Genomic DNA, 24,416 nt, shown 5'->3' on the forward strand with positions numbered 1-24,416 from the left:
TGCTGTCGCTATTGAATATGTACAGAAAGCAGGACTATTATATTCATGTTCTTACCAGACAGCTGACGAGGAGGAGAGACTGAGAATGAGGTGGGCAGACAGACAAACTCGGAGTCTTGTCTGCACACTAATCTCACTCCCCAACTATGAAACAGAAAATGAATGCTGGAACCTTATAGAAATGTTTCAGAGGTGCCGCTTCATTGGGTTATAATGTTCATTAACTATGCTCAATTGCATTGTCACAAGTAATTGTCTTATCTGCTTAAAAAGCGGCCATAAAATAGAGAATTACAATATGTATGAGCTATCAGACGAGCTCCGTGCTTCTGTGGTAATTTTCAATTTAGATTAAAAACTCCCATGGCCCTCGAGAACAGTTAGAAACATGAAACAGAAACAGAAAATAAGATTTAAGGCCAGCAAGTCAAAAGGGCGGCGAGACTGTTTTGACAGGAGATGTAAATGTGTGCCCTGTAACGCTCAGAGAGTACGTGTCGCCGAGAGGCGCAGCAGCTCTACCAACGTTAATAAAGGTCAGGCTGTCAAAATGTTTTTAGAAAGTACTTCTAACTGAAAAAGATAACCAGGATAAGAGCTGGAACATGAAAATCAGCTTCTGGCGTGTTCACACAGATCTGAGATGAGCCTCCTAGTTATTCAGGATACCTGTTGTAAGGCGTGGAGAAAGTGGCCATCACCACATCCCGCCCGTTGATGTGGATGACGTCCGTGACGGCCTGCAGGATGTTGAAGTAGAAGTGGGAATCCCCAGGGATGGAGCAGTTCAGGCGGGACTTTAGGAACGACGTCCACTGCTTCTCCAAGACGCGAGGAGAACCTCCGCGGTCGTTCTTGCAAACCCTCGCCACCCGGGGAAACACCACCTGGTGGAGTCATACATTTAAAATCCTATGGCATCTTTGTCAGTCACATCTTAATTTCTAAGTGGTGTACATGGACACTTATAGGCATGTAAGAGTCATAATTGGCAGGTTTAAGAAGGAAACTGTGATTTGCACTGTTCATAACCAATTATGAACATTGGTTATGAAGATAACCAATGTTCATAATTGGTTATGAACATAACCAATGTTCATAAGCATTCAACAATGGTTATTGTTCAACTGAACACTAACAGTTCCTATTATTGGAACGGTTAGTAACAATAACCAGTATTGGTTAATATCCTATATTTGATTGAAGCACAATCCAATTCCTTCTACTTGTTCTCGTTCTACTGAGTGAGAAACTTGGTATTTTAGCATGAATAAAATAAGCATTATGTTTCCATAATATATAGTTGATTGAATTTTACAGGAAGAACCAGAAAAAAGATTTAAAATTAAAAAGATTATGCAGTGTTTGTGACACTTTGTCTTTTTTTTCTTGGTGAAACCTTTATAGCACACCCAGCTGAAGCTACACATTGGATAACACTGGGAATAATTAGCTGTTCTTTTCAGCTCCTCTTTTGCAGTTTCACCATATAATTAGATTTTGAGAAAAAAAAACATTGAGGATACTTGATCCCATGTCAGGTGAAGCTCGGGTCGATCCAAGCATTCATTAGAAAAGAGTGAGGTAGACTGGCAAGGATGGTTTCACAAATCAAAACCCTTTTACAGAAACTTCTGTCACAGATGAATAATTAGGTGCAGCATTAACTTGTACTGTATAGCCAAAAATATTCACTCAGCCCTCTATCATTTAACTCAGATGTTCCAACCACTCCCCTGGCTGCAGGTATGTGAAATCCAGCACTTTGGCATGCAAACTGCTTCTACAAACATTTGTGAATGGAGCTACTAATGCAACAGCAACATACTAGATGATTTTATGTCTGACTTTATGGGCATTTCCCCAACAGTTCCAACAGGAACACCAGTGCACAAAGCAAAGTCTATGAGAATATGAGAACATAGGTGGAGAAACTTGACAAGCCTGCAGAGTCCTGACCTCAACCAGGACAGCGCACTTTGAGATAAATTAGAGCAGAGACTCTGAGACCAGCCTTCTTGTCCACCATCAGTGTCAAAGCTGATGGTGGACGAGACATGTTGGACATGTCCTTTTCTGGAGGAACAATCAATCAGCATAAACTGACTTATAAGTCCTATAAGCATCTTTCCTTGAAGAACTGAAGATGTTGTAACTGTTAAGGTGTTCCAAAGACATGTTAAAATTATTTGTATTAAAAATGGGATGTAATGAAACGTAACCTAAAACTATTAGCAGTATAGTGTACTGCTATAGTTACACTTTTCCTTATCTATTGTGGTCCTTAAATCAAAAAAGAAATGGACAATTTTAACTAGAAAGTATTTCTCATTTTCAACAAGAGTATTTTAGAGATTCCTTCAGAAAAAACTGGCAAGAGGAGGAATATTGAACAAGGAAACAGCTTCGGCATAATTAGTCAGTGAAATTCAAGAGGCCTTCCAAAGCATTATTGTTATTGACAGGACAGACAGAATGGAAAATTCATTTAAGACACCGAGCATAAATATTTATTTTATACTGTATTTGGTGTTTCTGCCCCTTAAAGAACTCAATATACACCGTGATGAAAACTCTTCTAATGATAGCCACATCTTAACCTGGTGTTTCATTGCAGTAAATTGGTGTGCCATATGTTTAGTTAGTCAGCACCTGGCAACAGAAAGTTTTAACCATACAGCATTAAATCAGAGCCAAAAACTGTAATTACAGCTGTACTGTTAGATTTGGTAGCCAGTGTTGTAATTAGCTGTTGTCACACTATAGTTAACAGCTATAACTCCAACCATGGCCCGAAATTGACAGTGTGAACGGGTGCAAACATGCATTTAAACCAGATCCTTAAACGCACACACACACACACACACACACACACACACACACACACACACACACACACACACACACACACACACACACACACACACACACACACACACGCACACACACGGCTATGTACACACCAGAACCCTCCGTTCTCACATTGAGCCACATACAGATATATGAATGAGAGATTTGGCCGTGCAGCGAGCCTCACCCAGGGCTGCTTCAGTGTGTGGCAACAGAAAATGCTGAACAGGTGAGAGTATCAAGGTGAAGGTTGCATTATTCCAGATTTACATCCTAATTTGTTCACCCCAAGCCAATATCGATGTTGAGAAAGATATTTCCTTTTGTTTTATTTTTCTTTTATTCCTCCACAGCACATTTATCAGTTGTGCCACGTTGCACAAGCGATTCTTTACATTGTCAGAGAAGGCCATTCTGTTGGGAAATAATGGGGAGATATCATCCACTGAATGTTAAATTGCTCTCTGCTCCATCAGATCTCCCACCACTTGCATAATTACACTGACGCTGCTTTCAAAACACCCAGCAGATTGAGAGGCTCGATCTGTATTCATGCTCTATATAACACATGGCTGTCGTTTCTGGCACTGAATCCATTACTTCTGTGTTTTGCATCGCCTCAGATCTGCTCTCATACCGTTCTCTCTTATATTCCCTTTAATTTATTCAGCAAAGTACATGCTGGTCTTCACTTCTACCTGCTGCTTCGTTAAACTCTCTCATTGCTTGATCCAAAACTGAAATGAGATGATTAGAGAAGAAATTTCTCGTCCCGCTGGTGTAATACCCCGAGAAAAATCTGCTGCTGCTGTTTCTTCTCCTTCACCAGCCTTTTCCTGTTCCCCCTCCAAGTTTTTACTCTGCGGCGCTTGGGAGGAATTTCTCATGGGAAACATTGAGACAAGAGGTCAAACAGGAGCACTGCAGAACAGATGCGGACGTGCAATAGGAGGGATATATTTAGCCTCCAAAATAGATCTTCCAGACATCGATAGATTTTGTTTTTTCTGGTTCTATTTTAAGTTCTGTATCCTGTTCGTTGTTTCTAAAATATGTTCTTGCCACTTAGCAACTCCTGAAAGCCTCCTTCCCAATACGTGATACACCCATATCCTGTTAGCCTCCCCAGGCACTTCCTCATTCTCCCAGTAAATAGGAAGTCACCTCTGATTAGAGTTCAAACAATAGCAGAAGAACTGGGCTTGTGCTTACCTTTCCCATTGTGTTGTACTCCATTGCAATTTCCCGAAAGAAGAAATAGATGAAGTCTCCGTAATTGACTGCCTGGACAAAGTACGGTTCTGCAGGGGAGCAAAAGAGGAAAAGAAAAGAAGTCAAAGTGATGTTTTGCCACGACAGAATAGTTCTGACACCATATTTCACAGCAAACAGAATATCTGTCGTATTATGCGGAGAAGCAGCGATCGTCGGTCTTGAGAGCCTCACGCTATTATCCTTTATGCGAGCAAAACAATTTGCATGTGAGAAAAGACTGCCTCCCTTTTGGGTTTTGACAGACTGGACTGGTGCTTGTTTCACCCTGGGGCCAGAACAATTTCAGTCGGAGCAGGATGGCAAAATGGATCAACTTCAAGCAGAATGAGGAGTATCTGCATAAGTGGTTCTGCACTGATCTAGTGTCAGACCTGCAGGAACAAGGTTCTGACGATACGATAAACCTGAGCAAAGATACAGCAGTTTCATGGCATGCATACAAATACTCAACACAGGTTATTGTTGAAAATGAGAATTTTGTTCTCAATCAGCTTACCTGTTTAAATGAATGTTAGATAATGAAGAAAAAAATAAAATAAAACATATATATATATATATATATTTTTTTTTTTTTTACGTAAAAATAAAAGAAATCATCCCAATCATATCATTGGGATATACTGATATATGAAACCTGCTTATGCCAATTCTGCAGTTTCAACACATGGTGATGCATCTTTGAAAACATTTTTTTTTTTTTTGCCAGCAACAAGTGAGTTTCCATGTCCTCAACTCACCTTTCAGCCACTTGGAGTCGTGTTTGACAGTGCGAAGAGTCGGGCTGTCGCCAAGACTACGATAGATGACCGCATCGATCGCTAGGAAGTCTGTTACGGTGGCTGAGTACAGCTTGCCGTCTGGACAGGGAATGCAGAGGTAGAAAGTGCAATGAGGAGGAAAGATGGAGAAGAATAAAGAGAGTAAGACACAGAGAGCCATAAAGAAGAGAGGAAATAAAAAAGCATTCAGTAACAAAGAGATTCCTGCCCTCTGCGGTTGGATACACCAACATATTTCAGAGGCCTGAGACCTGGAAAATGGACGAGTCACACAAACTGAAGGAATTCCTCAACAAAACAACAAACAAAACTTAAACATGTTGCACATCTACAAATAAAATACAGAATCCCCACACTCCCTTGTTTAAGCCACAGTCACACACTTTCATGGACACGCAAACACACACGACTGCCCAAACACAATGCGCCACCAGAATGACCTCAGCCTGGCTTGGTCCTTACCACAGTGGAAACTCAAACGACATAATTGAAAGGATAGCAGAGAGAGGAACCCTTATGATTACTCAGAGCTTCCAGCTCTTTCCCAAGTAGCTCTGCTACACATTAACTGCTCCGGCTTGGCATCTACCATGTGTTCGAAACCAGAAGGGACAGATCATCAATAGTGTCATAAATCGGATCATAATAAATATGAACGAGGGCTGGATGTCTTTTGCAGCATGTGGGTCGCATTCCACCAACAAAGAGGATTGACTCATTCTGGTTTCCTCCTTTCATAAATCACATTCATATTGAAAGAAACTAAACAAGAAACAAAAGGAATAACAGAAAAGTCAGAGGCAAATTATTATTTCAGTTACCATAGTACTACTGATGCATTTCCAAAGACCCTAATAGGAAACAAATTTCAGGCTCGGAGGAAAAACAGAGGAATGTTTGGCGATTTTCCTCTGATGCATGTTACACACGCTAACTTTGCTTTACGAGATGTTGTCAGAAAGTTTCCTTAAAACCGCAGCGTATGAAAACAATATTAAATACAACGGGAAAAATCCATCACTCAAATACTCTCAACTTTCTAATTTGACTCCAAATGGCTTAAGTAACTACATCTAGCACTTCACGTGACAAGATGATGCTGTAAAATTTTCACTAGCAATGCGGACTCACAAGTACTTAGCTAGTCCCTGAACCCCCACAGTGCTAAAAAAAATCATTTATATTCTTGTTTTATACCGAGTACCCTATAGGGCAGCCAGGAAAACTATTTGAAAGTTGTGGATGCTTCTTCAAAGCTTGATTTTAACCAAGTGCTCTTTTTCATTAGCAGGGTGTGTCCAAATTCAGGGACTGCAACCTTTAAAGGTTGCATTTGACTATGAAACGTATTAAGTAATAAAATAAAAAAAATAAAAAGATTTATTTGACAGCTTGTGTTTAGCACCTTCACCTAGGTTACAGGACGTACATCAAAGTAAAGGACTAAATCTGAAGCATAGACTATCCACTCACTTCCAGTCTTCGCGGTCAATTAAGGATCAACGAAGACGGAGTGCTTCAAAGGGTGACACACCCGAAAACTTTAGACACACCCGAAGTCTTTATTGCTAAACTTTCTCACCAAAAATGCCTAATTCAAGAACAACTTCCTTTATTACTTAAAATTGTCTTAGACAAATTGGGTGTCAAGCTAATAGCACATCCCTTCATATCCAGGCCCTTTGGTAAAAGCTTAGTTACTTCACAAACAGTCACATCCATACAGCAACTTGCTGACTCCAACCATTGATGAGAAGCATTTTGTTAAATCTATGGTGAACTGCATTATTGAACAGCTTGTTTTTTTAATGTCAACAGGATTTGTTGTTGAAGTGTCTGGTTGATTGACTTGCACAGAGAAATTGAGTCTTACCAGCAAAGAGTGCAACATTGGCATGCTTGGCATCGTATGGACAGCGCGCCATCCCGCTGATCTCTTCTCCTAGAGCCTCCAAGGAGTCCATCTGCGGGACAAGAAACATCAGAAAGGTCAGGAGCAAATCAGAACTGTGTGGCACCAATAAGACCAGCTGCACTTTCTGGGAATCAAAAGGACTTGACAGCCAGTTGGAGGTAATGATCTTAGAAAATGTTCTCAAAGACGACGGTAAAAAGAAAACATGTTATCATAGGGAGGGTGACTTGATGAAGAAAAAGAATGTCTTATTCAACCCAGCAGTGAGCTCATTTAACTAAATAACCTCTGGATGCCATCCTGGTGCCCTGCTGAGGTTTGTCAAAGCCGCACATGTGGGTGTATCTGGGAAGCTGTCACCAAGCGAGAAAAACAGAGACATTTTCTGCAAAGATGTCTCACAATAATGGTGAATGGATTTTTTTATTTCATTCTCCAACTGTGCTGATGTTGAAAAGGAGTTTTAGCTACCCTCAAGCCAGATCTTCATCCCAGGTCTAAGCATTTTTTTTTGTTTTGCTGTGAAGCTGTAAAAAAAATTGTGTGAAGAAAAAATGTTGTGAGCAGGCAGCCTCTAGCAGAGGTTGTGAGAGGTTTTAGTAGTAGATTGTGTGATGGTGACTGTTTAGGCTGCATTCCCATGGTCTTGTGCTGATACATCTTGTTTGGGAAGAACTTGTTAAAGATTTTTGAATATAAAAGGAGACCAATTCTGCTTCCTTGAATAAATTAGGAAAGGCTATCCAAAACATCTTCATTACTTTTTTTAGTAAAAAAATAATAATAATAATTCTCAGATAATGAGATTATGCCCGTTTTGTTGCTTTAGGACTCTCACTTTATACAAATAAGCCACTGCTGGAAGCCACGACCCTCCCCCCGACAACTTAATGTTTACACTTTATACAACATTACATCTGAGTCAGACCCAGATTAACCCAGATGTACAACCAACAATGATGCAGCTATTGGTCGAGTGGATCTACATGAGGAGGGTTTAATCTGCAGATTTGCAATGAACAGTAGGCTGTTTTCAAGAGAGTCCTTCCAGAAGTGATTCGCACAAACTACAGTTTTCTTTGGCAATGTGGCCAGAATATTGCCATTAAAAATAACATGGCAAACTATAAATATATAAAATCATTATACATAAAGTGACATATTCTAAGCTTTTGTAATTTTGATGATTCTGGTTTACAGGCAGTGAAAATCCAAAATTCAGTGTCTCAGAAACTCATCAGCTAATTAACTTAAAGGTTCCCTGAGCCTTTAAACGGTCTCTCTCTCTCTCTGGGTCAATAGGCTGCACAATCTGGGGGAAGGCTGTGGTCTTGATGGATGTCTAAAACAGTCACCAACATCCTTCACAAGGAGGATAAGCCACAAAAAGTCATTGCTGAAGAAGCTGGAATTCATATTGGCACATTGACAGAAAGTTGAGTGGAAGGAAGAAATAAGGTACGGAAAAGATGCACCAGCAACAGGTAATGAGAGCATATAAATGTAAATAATTTTCAGAAGAATGCCATTTGTGTTTAAAGCATCCATGTTTTTTGTTGGTCTAATGTGATACTCTAATTACCCGAGACACTGAATTTTGTGTTTTATTTACTTCTTAGCTATATCCCTTACAAATGAAAAAAATAAAAGCTTTTTACTCTATGAGTAATAAATCTTTCACTAGTGAGAGTGTCCAGTCTGGACTAGGGATGCCTGGGGATCCACCAGAATGACCTAGAGAACCCGAGAGGGAGGTTCGGGTTTCCTTTCTAAACCTTTTGTCCCTTGAAAGCTGATCTCAAATAGGTGGAAGGGAGTGGCTAAATGGATGTTATGGAAAATATTGGTATGGGCAGATATTTAGATGGCATCCTTTAAATAAGTAAAATATGTTATTTAGTATCTGTATTAGTTGTTTGTTAAATTAATCCTCTTTTATGTCATTTTCAAGGCACTGAAAATTAGCGCTTTCATTCTAGCCGACGATCTGTTGAAAATGGAATTAAGACAAGTTTTTCCAGTTTCGTTCCAGTGAAATTGGCAGAGCATGGCACATAATCAGACATGGATGAAAGGTCACCATCATCCCACCATGGGATAGCTTGTGCTGCCCAGCATGTCTCAGGATGCTCTCTTACTCTGGCTAATGACCAGAGGCGTGCAAACTCACAGATCAGAGAACATTTCACTTGCAGAGTTTACATTTCATAGTCATCTCTCTGCCTGTATCTCTCTTTCTATCTTGTTCTCAACACTTTCTTCACTTTCTCCACCGTCTCTTGACAAAGTCTTGGGGGGGAAACGCCACAGCTCACTAGGGCTGAAAACTGCTTACGCCGCCCTTTCTGGTCTCGAAGCAGGTCATTTTGTCTTCTATTCCTGTCTCGACGGAAACGGTTATCATCTGCCCACTAAAAAGGTCACACACTCACACACACAAACCCCAGCGCAACGGTGGAAAAGCTTGCCAAAGAAATTGTTGAGGCTGATTTGGCAGAGAAAATTATAAGTGACCTTTTACAATAAACACAGAAGCACCAGCGGCATGCAGGGCATTGCACAGACTCTCATTCCTTCTGTTTCTGCAGCAATCAAAGCAGGATAATATAGCAATGCAAGACGGATGCAAATTGTTATAAGACAGGAAAGGCTGCAATTATGGATTAGACCGATCGGAGCAGACATGAGTAGCTGAAGGTCAGGTGTAGCTGCTGAATCTGAGTGCAACGTCGGCATTTTCTGTCGTCTACGCAACATAAGCACCCCCTCCGTCTAACATATCACTCCACACGCCTTCCATCTTCTCAGATGATTCCACTGATGCAGTGACCTCTGTCCGCTGGGCCTGGCCGGCTGTCACTAATCTGTTCCTGCCGTCCAAGCAAAGGAAGACACTCCCAGCCCCACTGCCGCAGATACGCATACGGCTCCAATCTCCTGTTGAGTTGGCATGTGTGGGGAAGCAACACCCTAACGCTCCCTCACATGGCGTTAGCCCTGTCAAAAGCAATATTCAGTGTTTTGAAATATGGCAGGCAGAAAAGGATAAACCCGCCACAACTTTTTTTTAAGCAGAGGGAAATTCAATATTTGAACTGGTTGAGAGAATTGTGGCATTTTCCCGCCATTAAGAAGACAAACATTATTATGCTGTCAACCCTACTGGCTGCGAAGAAGACAGACGGGTTTCAGCTTTGTGGAGACACCGTTCAGCATAATGAGAGCTTTGTCACATGTGGCATTAACAAAACACTCTTCTCTGGGGATCTAGTGCATTTTGGCAGGCTGAATGTACAGTAACCTTGGCTTAAGGTACAATGCACCTAGATGAATTAATTACCACAACAACGCATTTGTGTTTTCCATAGGCTTTATGCTAATTAATTAGACAAACACAATGTGGAGCCGGAGCATGCCCATCAGGAACGTTATAATTGGTTCTGAATTAAAAGTGAGGTTCTGATCCCACGTTTGTGTGGTTCCATAAGGACGACGCATCAGATGTTATCAGGAGATTTCTTACTCAAAACAAATTTATGCTACTTGAAGCACCATGGGACTCAAATTGAATAGCTTAGTGAACTTTATTTTTACATTATTTGTTGACTGCACCAGTACGTAGTGTGCCAGAGTCGATATTGTTGCCACATTTAACTACAGCTGTGCATAAATCCCTTCTAAGCCAAGCCTCAAGTCTTTGATGGGCAAGTCCAAGTCAAACATTCAAGCCAAGCATTGAGTCTTTCTGGGGCAAGTCTTTGAGAGGTGAGTCCAAGTCATCTCAAGCCTTTAACTTGCTTCTTAAAGTCTTTGAGTAGAAAGTTCAAGTCGAGTTTTGTGTCTTTTGTGAGGCAAGTCCAAGATGCATGTCAATTCTTTGAGGATAAGTCCAAATTGGAGCAAGATCATAGTGATGAATATTAAAAAGCTACAGAAAATATGAGCAGATGGTAACAAATCATTAAAACTCACTGCCCAGAAACATCTTGGGTATTAAACTGAATGCACAGTTTGACAAAAACGATGTGCTTACACTGCTGCATTAGCTGTCTGAGCTCCAGTCTGTATACATACCAGCTTGCTTCCACCCATGATTACATTAAACAAAGATTGCCAATCAGACTTGAGTCCATGAGCTTAAGTCGAGTCTGAAGTCATGGTTTTACAAGTCAGGTTTGAAGTGCATGCCATCTAGTCTGACTAAAAAAACTGCACAGTTTGCGGTCATTATGTCAGCAGGTTGTTTTTCTGAACTGGCACTTTATCATTTAATGGAAAACAGTAAAGCTTAATGTTTCATGGACTATGTGCTGCACATTTCATGGGGTTTATTCACATTGGAATATGTCAGCGCCTTCCAAAATAATAAAAGTCCTCAGTAATTCATGACTATGACTTGGTTCTTAGAACCCCAAAAGTCCCCACTGTCTTACTCCTCGCTTGCTGATTAATTTATAGATGGTTGACCTACTCTTTGCAGCTGGGTTAAGCCCCGGCAAATGTATTCTACTGCAAAACATTTTTCCACCTGCAACAACGCTCTCCATCCATAAAGGTCAAGTGCACCAGTTCGCACCTGTCCTGGGAGAGGTGGTGCAATCTAAAAACAGAACATACTTCCCCGGGAGATTAATAGTCACGGCCCATTTTCCCGTAACCAGTTTCTGAGGAATAGGGGGATGAAAAATGTATGTTAACACATTTTGGACTAGAAATGGAAGCTAGAGTGTTTGTGGCTGTTAAAAAAAATATTTTTTTACCCTGACTCATCAAAATCTTAACTTCTCTCGTCTGTTTGAGAGTTATTTTTGAACATATAGTGCATGTAAATGAGTCCTTTTTGATGTAAAGTTACTTATAATTCTGCATTTTATTTATAATAGGATAGACTTTAGAGGGAAAAACAGGTAATAGTATGTTTTTCAACGACATCAAACGCTTGAGTGTGCACAAATAATTTCAAGTGCACTAAAATCAAGTCCAGGGCCCATCACCTGGGAGTCTCAGAGACTCCCCACCGACCCCCCACTGCTGCACCAGGCAACAGGCGATGAAACTGACTCCATTCATATATCAACCCAGCTGGATGGGGCGTTTATTATGGCAGCGCAGCAAGAGAGTGACAGAGGGAGAAGGCAACAGACGGAAAGATGGTACAGTGATGGGAGCGACGGAGGGAGTGAGGTGTTAGTGCTTTGCAGAAGGAGAGAAAGAAGAGGGAAGAAGAGATGTGAGGGGGGAATAGAGTTTAATGTTGCAGAGAACCTGAACAAAAAAACTGCATCATGCTGTCGAGGTCTTTTAACGTATACTTTCTGGAACACAAAGTGGATGAGGCAAATCAATATTGAAAGCCAATAAAGAGAAAACCTTGATCACAATCTAAAACAGACACAACAGAAACACAACGGGGAGTTAAAAATAAAGAAATAACTAGGTGAGAAAGCCATTGAAGCAGAAAACAATGTGGGATGGTGCTAGTGTGGGTTGGTGCCTTCGCCGGTCCTTCTTCCTCCCCTCCCGTCTCCTCATCTATTCCTCCCAGTCCCTCCTGCTTGCCCTCGCAGCGTCGTTGATTAATGTGGGATGAGGCTGGCCCCAAAACAGAGGCTCTTTTCAGTGCTGTCACACTGGTGAGATGGAGAGCCAAACTGTGGCCAAGGTGGATTTAACCACATGCACACACAACACACACACACACGCAGAGAGTTTTGACCAGGCTGCCTGGATAAGCCCAGCAGGCCATCAAAGGCCTGGTATCTGCCCTGAGAGTCTGCCAGCAGAGCAGCATGGGAGAAGCTTTGAAAAATGTGTGCTGTGAGGTTGCATGTTTGCAATGGTTTCACTGCAAGCTGCTTGGGTACAGGCAGACTTTTTAAAATCATTATCCAGTGACAAAAATGACAACTTCTCTATGAGAGAGGGAAAAAAAAAGAATTAAAACTATATTTCAAAATTGTGTAATTGTGAAGTGGAGGGGGAAAAAAAATCATGCATGCACATATATTTATCCATAATACCTGGAGAGGCTGACAAGGTCTCAGGGTCAGGAGAGAGAATTTGTTGACACTACAGCTTTGTGCTGGGCAAGTTGGAGCTTTATGGAAAAGTGTTAAGAAGAAGACCAGTGTTTAAAGAAAACCACAGGAAGCCTGGCCTTCAGTTTGGCAAACGTCCTGGGAGGGACGCAGCAAACTGGTCGAACAGCACGCTCTGCTCAGATGAAATCAAACTGTTTAATCTGAACACAGAACATCGTGATAGTGGCGGCAACATTTTGTTTGGGGACACTTTTCTGAAGACGATTAGAAGTTGATTAGAAGACGGACGGAGCATAACAGAGCAAAGCAGGATGAAAACAGGGGGAAATGTCCACCTTCCCACAGGACGACAACAACAGTTGTCGTCCTGTGGGACAACTGTCCCACAGGACAGTTGTCCCACTATCTTCTTCTTTGATAGTAGAAGAGTCTATCAAAAGCGTATTTATTTGTATGATCACCCTGATCAAAATCCAAATTTTAAAACTGATCTTCACATAATGCTCTCCATCCAACTAACAGGCCTTAGATGTGCAAGGCTGGCAGAGACATAATCCAAAAGAGGAAGGTATTTCTGCTAAATATTGACTTGGAGTGAATGAATACAATCAAAATTGAATCAAAACATTTCAGATTTTTGTTTGCAAATAAATATAAACCATATATTATTTTGTTCCCATCTTAAAAATGTTCAAGTGAATACTTCTGCAAGTCAATGTAAATTGAAGACGCTAAACTACCCAAACATATCTAGCTAAACAAAGTTCATCTGAAAGATATATTGCTCAACCATAAATGATACTTTTTTTTCTGATTGCTCCCCTGAAATCAATAAATCAAGTGTCCTAATTTTTCTGTCACAGACAGTATGCTTTCTCCATAGGTTTTATAACTCCTCCCCCTCACATCCCTGCAACTCCATCAGACTCGCAGCAATATCGGCGCACTAACTGCTAAAACAAACCTTGAAACCATAACCAGAGGCGCTGTAAAAGCTAACCAACCCTGATAAATGCAGAGACATAAAATCCACTCTCCCTGCAGGAGGACTCAGTGAATTGAAAGACGCTCACTCTTAGCACGCTGAACCACAAAGCCAACAGAGTGGAAGCATCTTCCTTTTCTGATAAACAGACCTAGTGGACCAAAGTGTTCCCCCACAGGCTACACAGAGAAAATCTCAATGTCGCATCGCATTCAGACAAGGAGAACAGGAACATTTGTAAGGACAAAAAAGCCCTTCATACCTTACATGTGTCCCTTCAGCTTTGAATGCGAAAACAATCTTCAGGTAGCGTCTGTAAAAAGAGTTTATACCAAATTTGGGGGCTTAACGTGAAATAATTTAGAGTACCACCATCTACATAAGTTTCTTTTCACTGTTCAGACTGTAAGACTCAAAAATTCAATCATTGCCACTTGGGAAGCAATATAATACTTCAAAATAAATGGAGCAAAATGTAACTAACGCTGGAGCCTTCAATAGCTTCTCAAATAGAGCAGCAGAAAAGATCACAATGCTTGCAATTCCACTGAATACCAACATATTTGGACTGTTGGATGGCCTTTCACTGTCTTTTATATCAAAACCTAATAGAGTTTAAGAGACATAAGGTCATTGTAATGATGGAAAAGATGGGGAGTATTGTGGCAAATATATTTTTCTGCAATTATATGGTAATATAATGTTTGTTGATATCTTGCAGCCCTCGGCTTGTTTCGTTTCTTTTGTTAAGTGTTTTAATTACTTTGCAGACTCTTGGTCAGATCAGCTGTTCAAAAGAGTAGAGGTGCTTGAGTAAATGCACAATTTTAACTTAACATGCATTTTTGTCTGCTTAAGTACCCTTTATAATTCAAGTTATATTTTGAGGATTTATAAAATCCTCAAAATTCTGATGCCATTTAGCGTTGAAGTGCAAAAGTAGATTTTTCTGAAAGTGAGCACACATTTCTTTCCTTACCTTCACGGCTTCATGTCAACCTTGTAACCTGATTCACTCTAGTATTCATATTGTCAATTTTCCTAAAGTTTTGTTTTAATGCTCCAACCAGAAATTGTAATATGTTTCTGAAAAGTTGTGTTCGTTATTCTGCTTTTTCACTAATTTCCTCCAATATTAGTGAAGCTTTTTAGGAATAGTTGGATTTACACGAGACTCTAATATTTAGTTGACAACTAAAATTGCTGGTGCTGAATTTTATTTAGAGGTATCGGCGTAAAGGGACCAAATAAGTATTTTTCCACTTAAGATAAAGTTCTAAAATATTCTGTGGCTCTAATGTGACACTGTGTGAGAAATTTCATCAGGTAAAGGTGTGCATGTTGTCCACAGCCTGGATTATCTGGTGATATGAAACTGGGTTTATTTCCGATCTGGGATATTCTCGCCTGGAAACACATATTTTTTCCTTTATTTCCCATGTGCCTTGTTTATTTGAGCAGCTATGATGTTGGTTTCTATTAGCATAGATGGAGACAGTGACTGAACTGGGTATGTGAGTACACTAATTGAAATAACGTTTTTTTTTGTTTTTTTTTGCACACCATAAAAATGTAGGTTTCATCAGAAAAGGAAAGATAATCCCTCCTACCCATATGTTTTTTTATGGCTGTACATCTGCCTTCCTATAGATGTCTCACATGTCTATTTCTATTAACAACTTTATTTTTCAAGTCAATTTTATTGTCCACCTGCTCTTCTTTTTTTTTTTTGGCCTGAGGTTAAAAAATAAATCACTTTCTGTGCTGCTTTCACTTTTCCCGAGGGAATTATAATGCCTTCCAGACATGCCTGCATGAATACAACCCCAAAGAAGTTTACAGGAGATGGCTGAGTTGGATTTCAGGACTGTGTCATCACCTCCATTTCACAACGGGTGTGTGTGTGTGCGTGTTTGTGTGTGACAGAATGCAGGTTGATAGGTTTCTGTGTTTCTAAATCAAACACATCAAACTGGAGACAAAGACTTCAGAAGAAGACCTGCTGACTGATGAAAGTCATTTACTTTAATCCATGACACAAAGCTTCATACAGGTGGACTCAAAACCTACTGAGGCTTTATGTTTTTATATAAACTTGCAAAATGAGTTGAGTTAATCTATGCAGGCATACCAAAAATCATGTTGTCCCATCTTTGAAGACTAGTGTGTCCCTTCGGAGGCTCAGAAGCTTTCAGTGGTGTGGAGTTCAGTGATATAAGCTATTTTTTTCTCTTTTTTTTTTACATATTTAGGGATCTGATTGACTGCGAATGACATTTCAAAGCTGTACAAGTTGTCAATTATCAGCCGGAATTGCGTGATGAAGTCCTGACAGTCCTCAGAGTAAAGCAGCACAATATTAGTAAAATATGATACTGAAATATTATTCTTCAATGTTGTGATGACAATACTGATTGTTAAGTCACATTTTCCTCTTTTTCATCCTCATGATTTCCTCAATATATCAGTAAGAGCTACATAAAAATTGGGCATTTAAGGAAGTGATGCATCATCTAGCTGGCCAAATGTTTGATGGATTATCATGATTTGAATGCATTAGGCCTGAATTATAGTAACCTTCTGAATATGTAATCCAAACTGTCCTTTATGACCGTCAGTTTGCAGACACTAAATAACGCAAAGAAGATTGCTGTCCCATATATTGTGCAGCATCAACACAGGTCAATATTAGTTCATCGCACTGCAGAGCATTAGTTTTACACCCAACGATCCAGTGCAATATTGTGCAGATGTGCACAAGGTTATCTCCCCATTAGTGTCCTTCGCAGTTGCTTTCCACTGACATCCATGTTTGAAAATGTGCATCCTGTCCAAACCACACAGTTCTGGTGAGGCTCACGTCTCTAAAGCAGCAAATTCTCCACCTTGAATGCATTACTAGCGTTTTACATAAACTTTCAAACCATAAATCAGTTTTATAGCCTCTGATCACTTTGCTCTAGTAAACCTTTGCCTCATATGCCCACGAATGACATAGGATCTTTTAAGTAGCTCCTGTTTATTGTTCATTATCTGTTTTGTGCAAACAGTCAGCAATTAATTACTCAGCAGGTTCAGATTTATACAGTAACATTGTTTAAGGTACATCTTCCTGAGAAATTCTGATGTCAAATCACTGCTATAAAAACGTTTCCAATTCGAAACACAACCGATTTTATTCACAAAGGTTTTAATATTTCATTCTTAAATGTCCTACAACATTTAGGCAACAACACCGACACAAATTTGCAGAGCAGATGGACCACTCATACAATCTTCTTTTCTAAACTTCAAAGTAATTTGATAGAAAAAGTCAATAAAAAATGTAAACCACAACAAACAAATCACCTGAAATCCAGAAGTGAAAAACATAGATTTTCTCATAAACACATAAATCCACAGCCTTACATTCACAATGCGCAACCTGCAGTGGGTTTTATCTGGGTGTGCCCTACGCTCACATTCAAAGTGGCAAATCTCAACATTTGTTTAAAAATTATGCTGCACTTTTGATAAATGAGGCCCAGCGGGTGCAGTATATCTGAGAACAAATGTGTCTTATATGAAGCGTCGCATGCTTCCCTACCTTGTAGGTTCGACAGGACGGATTGAAGGCGTTTGTTCCACAAACAAACAGGGTGTCACCGTTTTGCTGCAGGAGGACTTTGATGAAATTGTGACACTCATCCTTCAGGGAGCAGAGAGCAGGATAAAAGAACAAAACAGAGAGAAAGTGAGCGGTGACTTTTCTGTCTTTATACTTTCACACTAATAGCAACATTTGACTCACAGATCAATAAGTTTGTTCTTCCTTTTTTTTTTTGCTTTTCTGGTAAAGTACATGTCATCCATGTGTAGCAAACACTAACTTTTCATCAGGGGACGCAATGTTTTCAGCTGACTTTAATGGCCTTGTTTTTAATGAAACAATAAATCCTTTTGCATAAGATTACACGACTGAAAGATATGAAGATTCCCACTGATGAACTTTATAAATTATGTAAACCATAAAAAACAAGTGGATGCATCTTCAGGGTCTTATGTCAATGTCTGTGTGTGTGTGGGTGTGTGTGTGCGTGTGTGTGTGTGAAGAAAAACAAAACAGAGAGACTCGGTTATTAAATCTGATGTGAACTTGTGTAAAACGTGGCATGTTCGTAAATTGTGATGAATGTGTTACCTTATGCTTTCCTTTCATTCGGCAAGTGTCCACGTCTGCCTGTCTGGACTTCCAGGTCATTTTCTGAGAAAAAAAAAAAAGAGAAATAATCGATGTAAACAGGACACAGAGAGGAGAGTTTCTGAGAGTAAACAGACTCAACATTTAGGCGGGAAAAAAAGCCCGAGCAGACAGCTCAATATCCATCCATACAGGGATCAATAATCATCATCTGAGATTCCCCGTCATTGATTCCCCACATCAGGAAACTGCTCTGAGACCAACTTTATCCTGAGCACTGACGGATGATCTGTTTACTGCTCTGAAAACCTAATTTCTCTGCCAGAGAGGTGGAAGCACAACGCAGGCCGCAGATCAGAGCCGCTTCTATCCAAGGACAAATTCCACCCTATAGTCCACACGCTGATTAATCAATGCTAAGCCACATGCGCGATCATGCACCAACACTAACACACATGCACCATTCGTTGTGTGGCCTGAGGGTCAACGCTCAGCCACGGGTTCAGACCACCGTGTGCCCCGCCGCCGTTGTGAAGCATGTTTGGAGCTCAGCCGCTGATTAAAGACCCTCGGTCATCAATCAGTCTTCGCCTCTCCTCACCAGCCTTTCATCTGCAGCCCGCTCTCATTAAGACCCACTCACCGGGCTTTGACATTGAAGTGGAGGAGACGGAGGGTGGTTGTGTACAAGAGAACGCCCTTGTTTTGAGCTTTGTTTGCATCTGTTATGTTGAGGCCAATGGATGCCAGTGAGGAGAGGGTAAAAGGAAGAAGAAAATGGACATTGCAGCAAAGGTGTGGTGAAAATATCAGATACTGTTTAAATATTTTAAATGGTTGAAGTTCCCTTTTGGTCAACATTAACAGTACTGTGCAGAAGTTTAAAACCGGCCTTTCTTGAATTATTGATATTTTCTTAAGCAATACTTTTGCAGGCCTTCGAAAAAGCTGCCACAGTTTTGAGTGATTGGGTGTTTTTTTTTGTTTTTTCGCTGATTTTTATTCCAGGCCCGGTACCTGATTATGTTAGCATGTTCTGCACTTTAGATTGCAGTGCTGATAGTTTCTCGAGCACTTGAACAGCCCGAAAGACTGTTTTGAAAGCATCCGATAATGGACCAGAGATATGCATCATCTACTGTCTGCAAAGTTTTCAGCTAATTGCTCATCGGGAATCAACTTGGTGGAGCTAAAACAGATGTATACCCACAAAAGTCTGTTATTTTCAGTACTGCTTTGGGACATGCTGCTGACAAGAAAGCAAACAACCAAACTGTAAAAAAAAAAAAAAAATGCGCAAAAAGATGTTAATTTGACATTTGAATCCTGAAGAAATACTGATAAAGACCACTTCAAAATATTAAAAGAAGTTCTGGCTCTTTGGAGCCAAAATATAAAGATGGCTGTTGACGTGTCTGCAGCGGCTCCTTAAGCCCCAGAAGTAAGAGGCTGTGTTTTTGTTTTTGATCGTCTCCATAGAAACGTATCTGATAGCAAACAGTTTGACTACAAAATGATGCATTCACTCTGAAACATATATCTTGATGCTGTAGTGCGTATGTGAGTTTAACCTGTAAGAAGCCGAGACAATCATTAAACACCATGCAGAACTATTTGGTTGTCATGGAAACTGAACATAGACTGGCTGAGAGACATTGCTGTCCAAGGAATCACCCTAACCTTTCTTCATTGTTGCCCTGTGGATAGCAAAAATCCATGAATTTATTTTTTTTGTGAAAAAGCATAAAAAAAGATGAATCAAGACTTTCACTCAGCTTTGAAACGTGCCAAGATCCTTCCTATTAGCATCTGCTACAGCTCTATTAAACTTCCACCGTCCCACTGATGAGCAACGCATGACGCAGGCGGTTTGTTAACCGACTGATTGGATAATCGTCTTTGCAGGGTCACCATGGCAAGCTCACGTCTCTGAGCAGGTGTGTAAGAGTGCTGACGGGCACATAGACGGGAAGCATGCACACAACCACGTGTGCACTCAAGACACACAGAGCGAGGAGCGTTATTAGGGTTACGCTGTCAAATCACAGCACGACGAGAACAACCAATCCTCAGAGAGTCCCACGTCTCACTCACCTTACTGAAAAAGATCTCGTCACCGTTGGCAGTCTCCGTGTCCACTGTGTATATGTGATCCCTGCCAGAGGAGGAGGGAGGAAGAGAAATGGAGAGAGAGGGAGAAAAATGAGAAGATAAGAGGTCAGACAGCAACATACAGTCAGAAAAATCTACAAATAATAAGCCTGTGTTCTTTCTTCTTTCTCCATTTCCCCCCCGCAGGCAGCAAACAATGTCAAAAAAATGGGACTTTGTATAAACTATGTTTAAGCTTCAAAAAATTACAATAAACAAAAGGAGGCCAGAGCTATTTGCTCTGTTAGACAGAAACAGTCAACAAAGCTTTAGAGCGCTGCGGCGCAGGCCTGGGGACAAAAGCCTCTTTGTGCAGAGGAAAGGTCCTGATGGGGGGGCGATGGAGGAGGGAAGGTTGAGACGGGAGGTGCCAAGTCACTCAGAGCTGTTCAGGTCAATTAAGTCTGCTGTTTGAGCCACAGGAAATCTATACTAACACTCATTATTGCTCGGACGAGAAAACGTATGCGTGCTAGCCTGGAAACATAAAAGCCTCTCCTGTGTTACGCAGTCCAGCCATAAAAGCCCCAGCAGGGCATATGGAAGACATAAAACTCTGAAAGGTTAACCAGCTCTCAGACAGACCAACGTGTGGCTACGCCTCCCTTGGAGAAGGAGAGTCGAAGGTGTTGAGGTGGTGGGAACAGAACAAGAACAAAGAAAAAAAGGATTCATCTCATTTTGAGGAAAAAAGAAAGGAGAAACAAGTGTGACGAATGATGTAACTGTTTTAATTTTGGTGGAGATTAGTTGCTGAGTGAGTTATTCTTTTTTATATCAAAGTGTGTAACAGTGGCATCGTCAGACTCGAGGTTTAATTACGTTCCAGCTCCCCAACCTGCGCTCAGACCGCCAGCCAGCCCCGCGCTCTCTCATTAACTAAATCTAATAAAGTCTTTGGAGTAACAGGCACCTTGAAATGAATCTACTTATATCGCCTTCTTGGGGGTGGGGGGCACGTCTGTGTCCTTGCGGACAAAACCCAGTCTTCACTATGACACACAAGGATCCATTTGAATAATTAATCTTTGGGAGAGGCTGGAATTAAGAAAACAGCTTTTTATAGGAGAAAACAGAGATGCCAGAGCTGCGGGTGCAGCCCCAATATCCATCACGTCCTGTGTCCTCAAACTGTGTCAGCGTCAGCTCTATCAGGGAGGTTTACTCGTTAGGAAAGCAAAAATCAAATGCTTCTAAAGTTTGAAGGTACAGTTAAGGTGCGGATTAAATTGAACCAAATATATTTGATATCTTAAATTCCCCCAGAGGTTTTTTTTTTTTTTTTGGCCAAAACATAAATAAGAATAACAACTAAAACATCAGAAAAAGTTAGGGTCTTCTACCCTCTCATGTTCCAAGATGTGGATCTTTTCAGGTTTGGTGAGCTTCTTTACACATCTGCATGTTAATGGTGTGCCAGGGATGCTATTTGATCCTTGAACAACAAAATCAAGAGGTATTTCTTTATTATCAGCACAAACATTGTTTTCAATACGAGTTGGAATCCGATTGGCCCCAGTTCATGGATCCTTTTTGTGGATCCATGAACTGGTTCTCAATGTGTGGCCTTGGAGAGGAGGTGTCTGGTTTGCAAGGCTCAATGTCCCTTCTTTGCTTTTTGCAGTCTATGTGGGCTTGTTGGCGTCATAAGCACACACTGGACAGATCCACAACTGAGTTTGAAGTGGTTGGGATGACAGTCAACTCAACCAAGCTGTGGCTCTCAACTGGAGGAACGTTTTGTTTGTGTTGGATCTGCAGAATGGTGAAAACCAGATCCATAAACATAATTTATAGGGAAATCTGAAGGAGTATGATGAGCTGGAGCTCCGTTTATGGCTATTTGGTTCTTTTATAACCAAAGCAAGCGCCAAGGGCGAGAGATAGGATCTCAAGGCGTAGTTGTGGAGAGGAGAGGGTGTCTAGTTTGGAAACCTCAGCGTCTGATTTTTGCCAATGATGGGGATCCATTGCTAAGTCCCAGCCCTAACCTACAGCAATCATTACAGAGGTCCATAACTTTATGTGAAGCAGCTGGGAAGAGAATCTGTTTCTCCAAGTCTGAGGCTTGGAAGAGCTGACCTCCAAGAGAACTGCTTCCTCATGAGTTTCACGTTGGTCTCTGCCTGAAGTTAGTTGATTAATGACTGGCAGTCAGTCGGAGAGGCTGATATTGACGGTGTGAGACAGCACAAACAAAGAGTGAAGCTCTTGCAGTTCACTTGTGGTTTGAAATACAACCAAAAGAACAATAGCCTTGATAGAAGAGGATAAAATGTGCTTCCTCCTTTGGGAGTCAAGGTGTGGAGCCCCGTCACCTTCGAAGGGCTAACAGAAGAGCTACTGCTCCTCTGCACTGAGAGGACTCTGCTGAGGCAGATAGTTCAGGCATCTGATCATGATGCTGATTTTGGAGGTTTTCTGGGCTTATCCCCCTGCAGGGAGACCCCAAGCCTCATCCAGCACTTGCTTCATAGACTTTGTATCCCTTGTGGAGGGGTAACACTTTGAAGTCTCCCAGAATGAACTGGAACGTAGCGCTGGGGAGATGGATGTCCCTCTAGACTGGTTTCCTCTGTGACAAGGTCTCAGATAATCAATAATAATTTAATGAGCGATCACTCCCTTCTTTCTGAGGCAATTTTGAAATATTTTACTCTAAAAGTAATGCAAGATTGAGCAGATTATGATCACCAAAGCTGATATATGACTTTCTGCTATGAAAAAATAAATCTAATCAAATAATTTACCCGCAAAACATGTTCATAGGAGTACTTCAGCACAGTTTTACTCAGTACCCTGTTTATTATTTAACATGTTCATGAAAATCTTCACAAGCACTCATCTAAAACTGGGGTTATACTGAATTTGATAACAGCAGCTAAATCTTTGCTGTACTAAATTAAAACAAAGCTAAAGTGTCTTTTAAAACACATTGGAACTTGTGGAAGAAGACTTTAAATGTGTTCAGTTTAAGTGCTTGAAAGTCTCCTAAAAGTTATTCATTGAGTTTCATTTATATATTTATTTTAAGAATTCAAACTCAATGTTCAAAAAGACAAAACTAAATCAAAAGCCATTAAATCAAAGGATTACTTGGTGGGTTTACTGTAATCCCCTGGGTTATTTCACTGCCTGCAGTTTTAAAACAGCTCATGAGTAATCTGTAATTGACTGCTCCGCATTTTCTCAGCAGTAACCTTCCCTGCCATACTGTCCCGGCGCTGACAGCATCCCTCAAGGGCCGAAGCCTTCCAGCTGCAGGGTTTTTGGTTCCAGCAGAGATTAGAGGGAGCCAAGCGGCGAGGCGTCCCTCAAACATCCTGACCAGAGATTGAGGAGGACAATGGAGCGGCTGTGTCTGTGTCAACACCGGCTCTATAAACACACACATGTGCATAGAGACTTCCCCCTTCCCCCTTCTCCCTTTCGTCGTACCCCAACATGGCGGCACAGACTCCCTCCGGAGCCCTTTTAACTTCTCCAACACTGCTCCTGAACTCTCCTTACCCCGTGGTGCGGGTCACATCTGTACATTTTACCGTACATCCTCTTAGTGGAAACAAGGGTGGAGGGCGTGGAGTTTTTGTTACTCTCATCGTGTGAATGATGAGAGTAACAAAATTGGCAATTCTGGGAATGTTGTCTTTTATTTGAATGACTATTCAACAAACAACCTGAATGAATTTCACTGAGAATCAGGAACCTGGTGCACAGGTTTAAAATTACATGTCAAATCCCAGCAAATATTCCCACTATTTGCTCAAATGGCCTGAGCAATCTCACAGAATAATTCAATCTGGATATTTGACCTTTTTTCTTAGCAGAATTGGTAGGTTTCTTGACTCAGCAACTTCCTACTATTTTTCAAGTTGGTTGAGGTCAGAGCCTTTACAAACTCCTAATTTTAGCCTCCTTTCTTCATTTGTAGGCTAATACCATGTCAGACCACCTATTGTGTCTAAGTTATAACCATCTGACTCAAACCATCCCCCTCAGATAAAGGTACGTTGGGTAAAATATTCATCAAGGATTGAGTCTAGTTTAATCTGAAAGAGGCTGGTTTTCCAGCATCACCGTTGACAGTGAAGCTAGCTTAACATTTAAGCTAAGCTAGCTTTTACCTCAGACCTGTTTGAGCTCAGAAGTGAATTTTCTGTCCAGCAAATTCCTCTCCAGGAAAGCAATTTATATAATGTGATAGAAATAGAGAAAATCAAGTTTTCACAAAAGCTGAATA

General features: G+C 40.8%; 1 protein-coding gene across 2 annotated transcripts in view; it reads right to left on the minus strand.

Moving 5' to 3' along the window:
- Positions 1-24,416, minus strand: part of sema6a (sema domain, transmembrane domain (TM), and cytoplasmic domain, (semaphorin) 6A) — a 140,848-nt gene that overhangs the window by 46,824 nt on the left and 69,608 nt on the right. For both annotated transcript variants that reach the window (XM_014995917.2, XM_014995916.2), the window contains exons 4-10: positions 20,120-20,180; positions 18,026-18,088; positions 17,432-17,533; positions 6,778-6,868; positions 4,863-4,982; positions 4,063-4,151; positions 670-887 (exon numbers count right to left, since the gene is read on the minus strand). In XM_014995917.2, the coding sequence (XP_014851403.1) occupies positions 670-887; positions 4,063-4,151; positions 4,863-4,982; positions 6,778-6,868; positions 17,432-17,533; positions 18,026-18,088; positions 20,120-20,180 (744 nt within the window). The remainder of the gene's footprint in view (positions 1-669; positions 888-4,062; positions 4,152-4,862; positions 4,983-6,777; positions 6,869-17,431; positions 17,534-18,025; positions 18,089-20,119; positions 20,181-24,416) is intronic.

The sequence above is a fragment of the Poecilia mexicana genome, unplaced genomic scaffold (genome assembly GCF_051168715.1).
Source record: "Poecilia mexicana isolate PSO_F unplaced genomic scaffold, ASM5116871v1 scaffold_9, whole genome shotgun sequence".
Classification (NCBI taxonomy): Eukaryota; Metazoa; Chordata; class Actinopteri; order Cyprinodontiformes; family Poeciliidae; genus Poecilia; species Poecilia mexicana.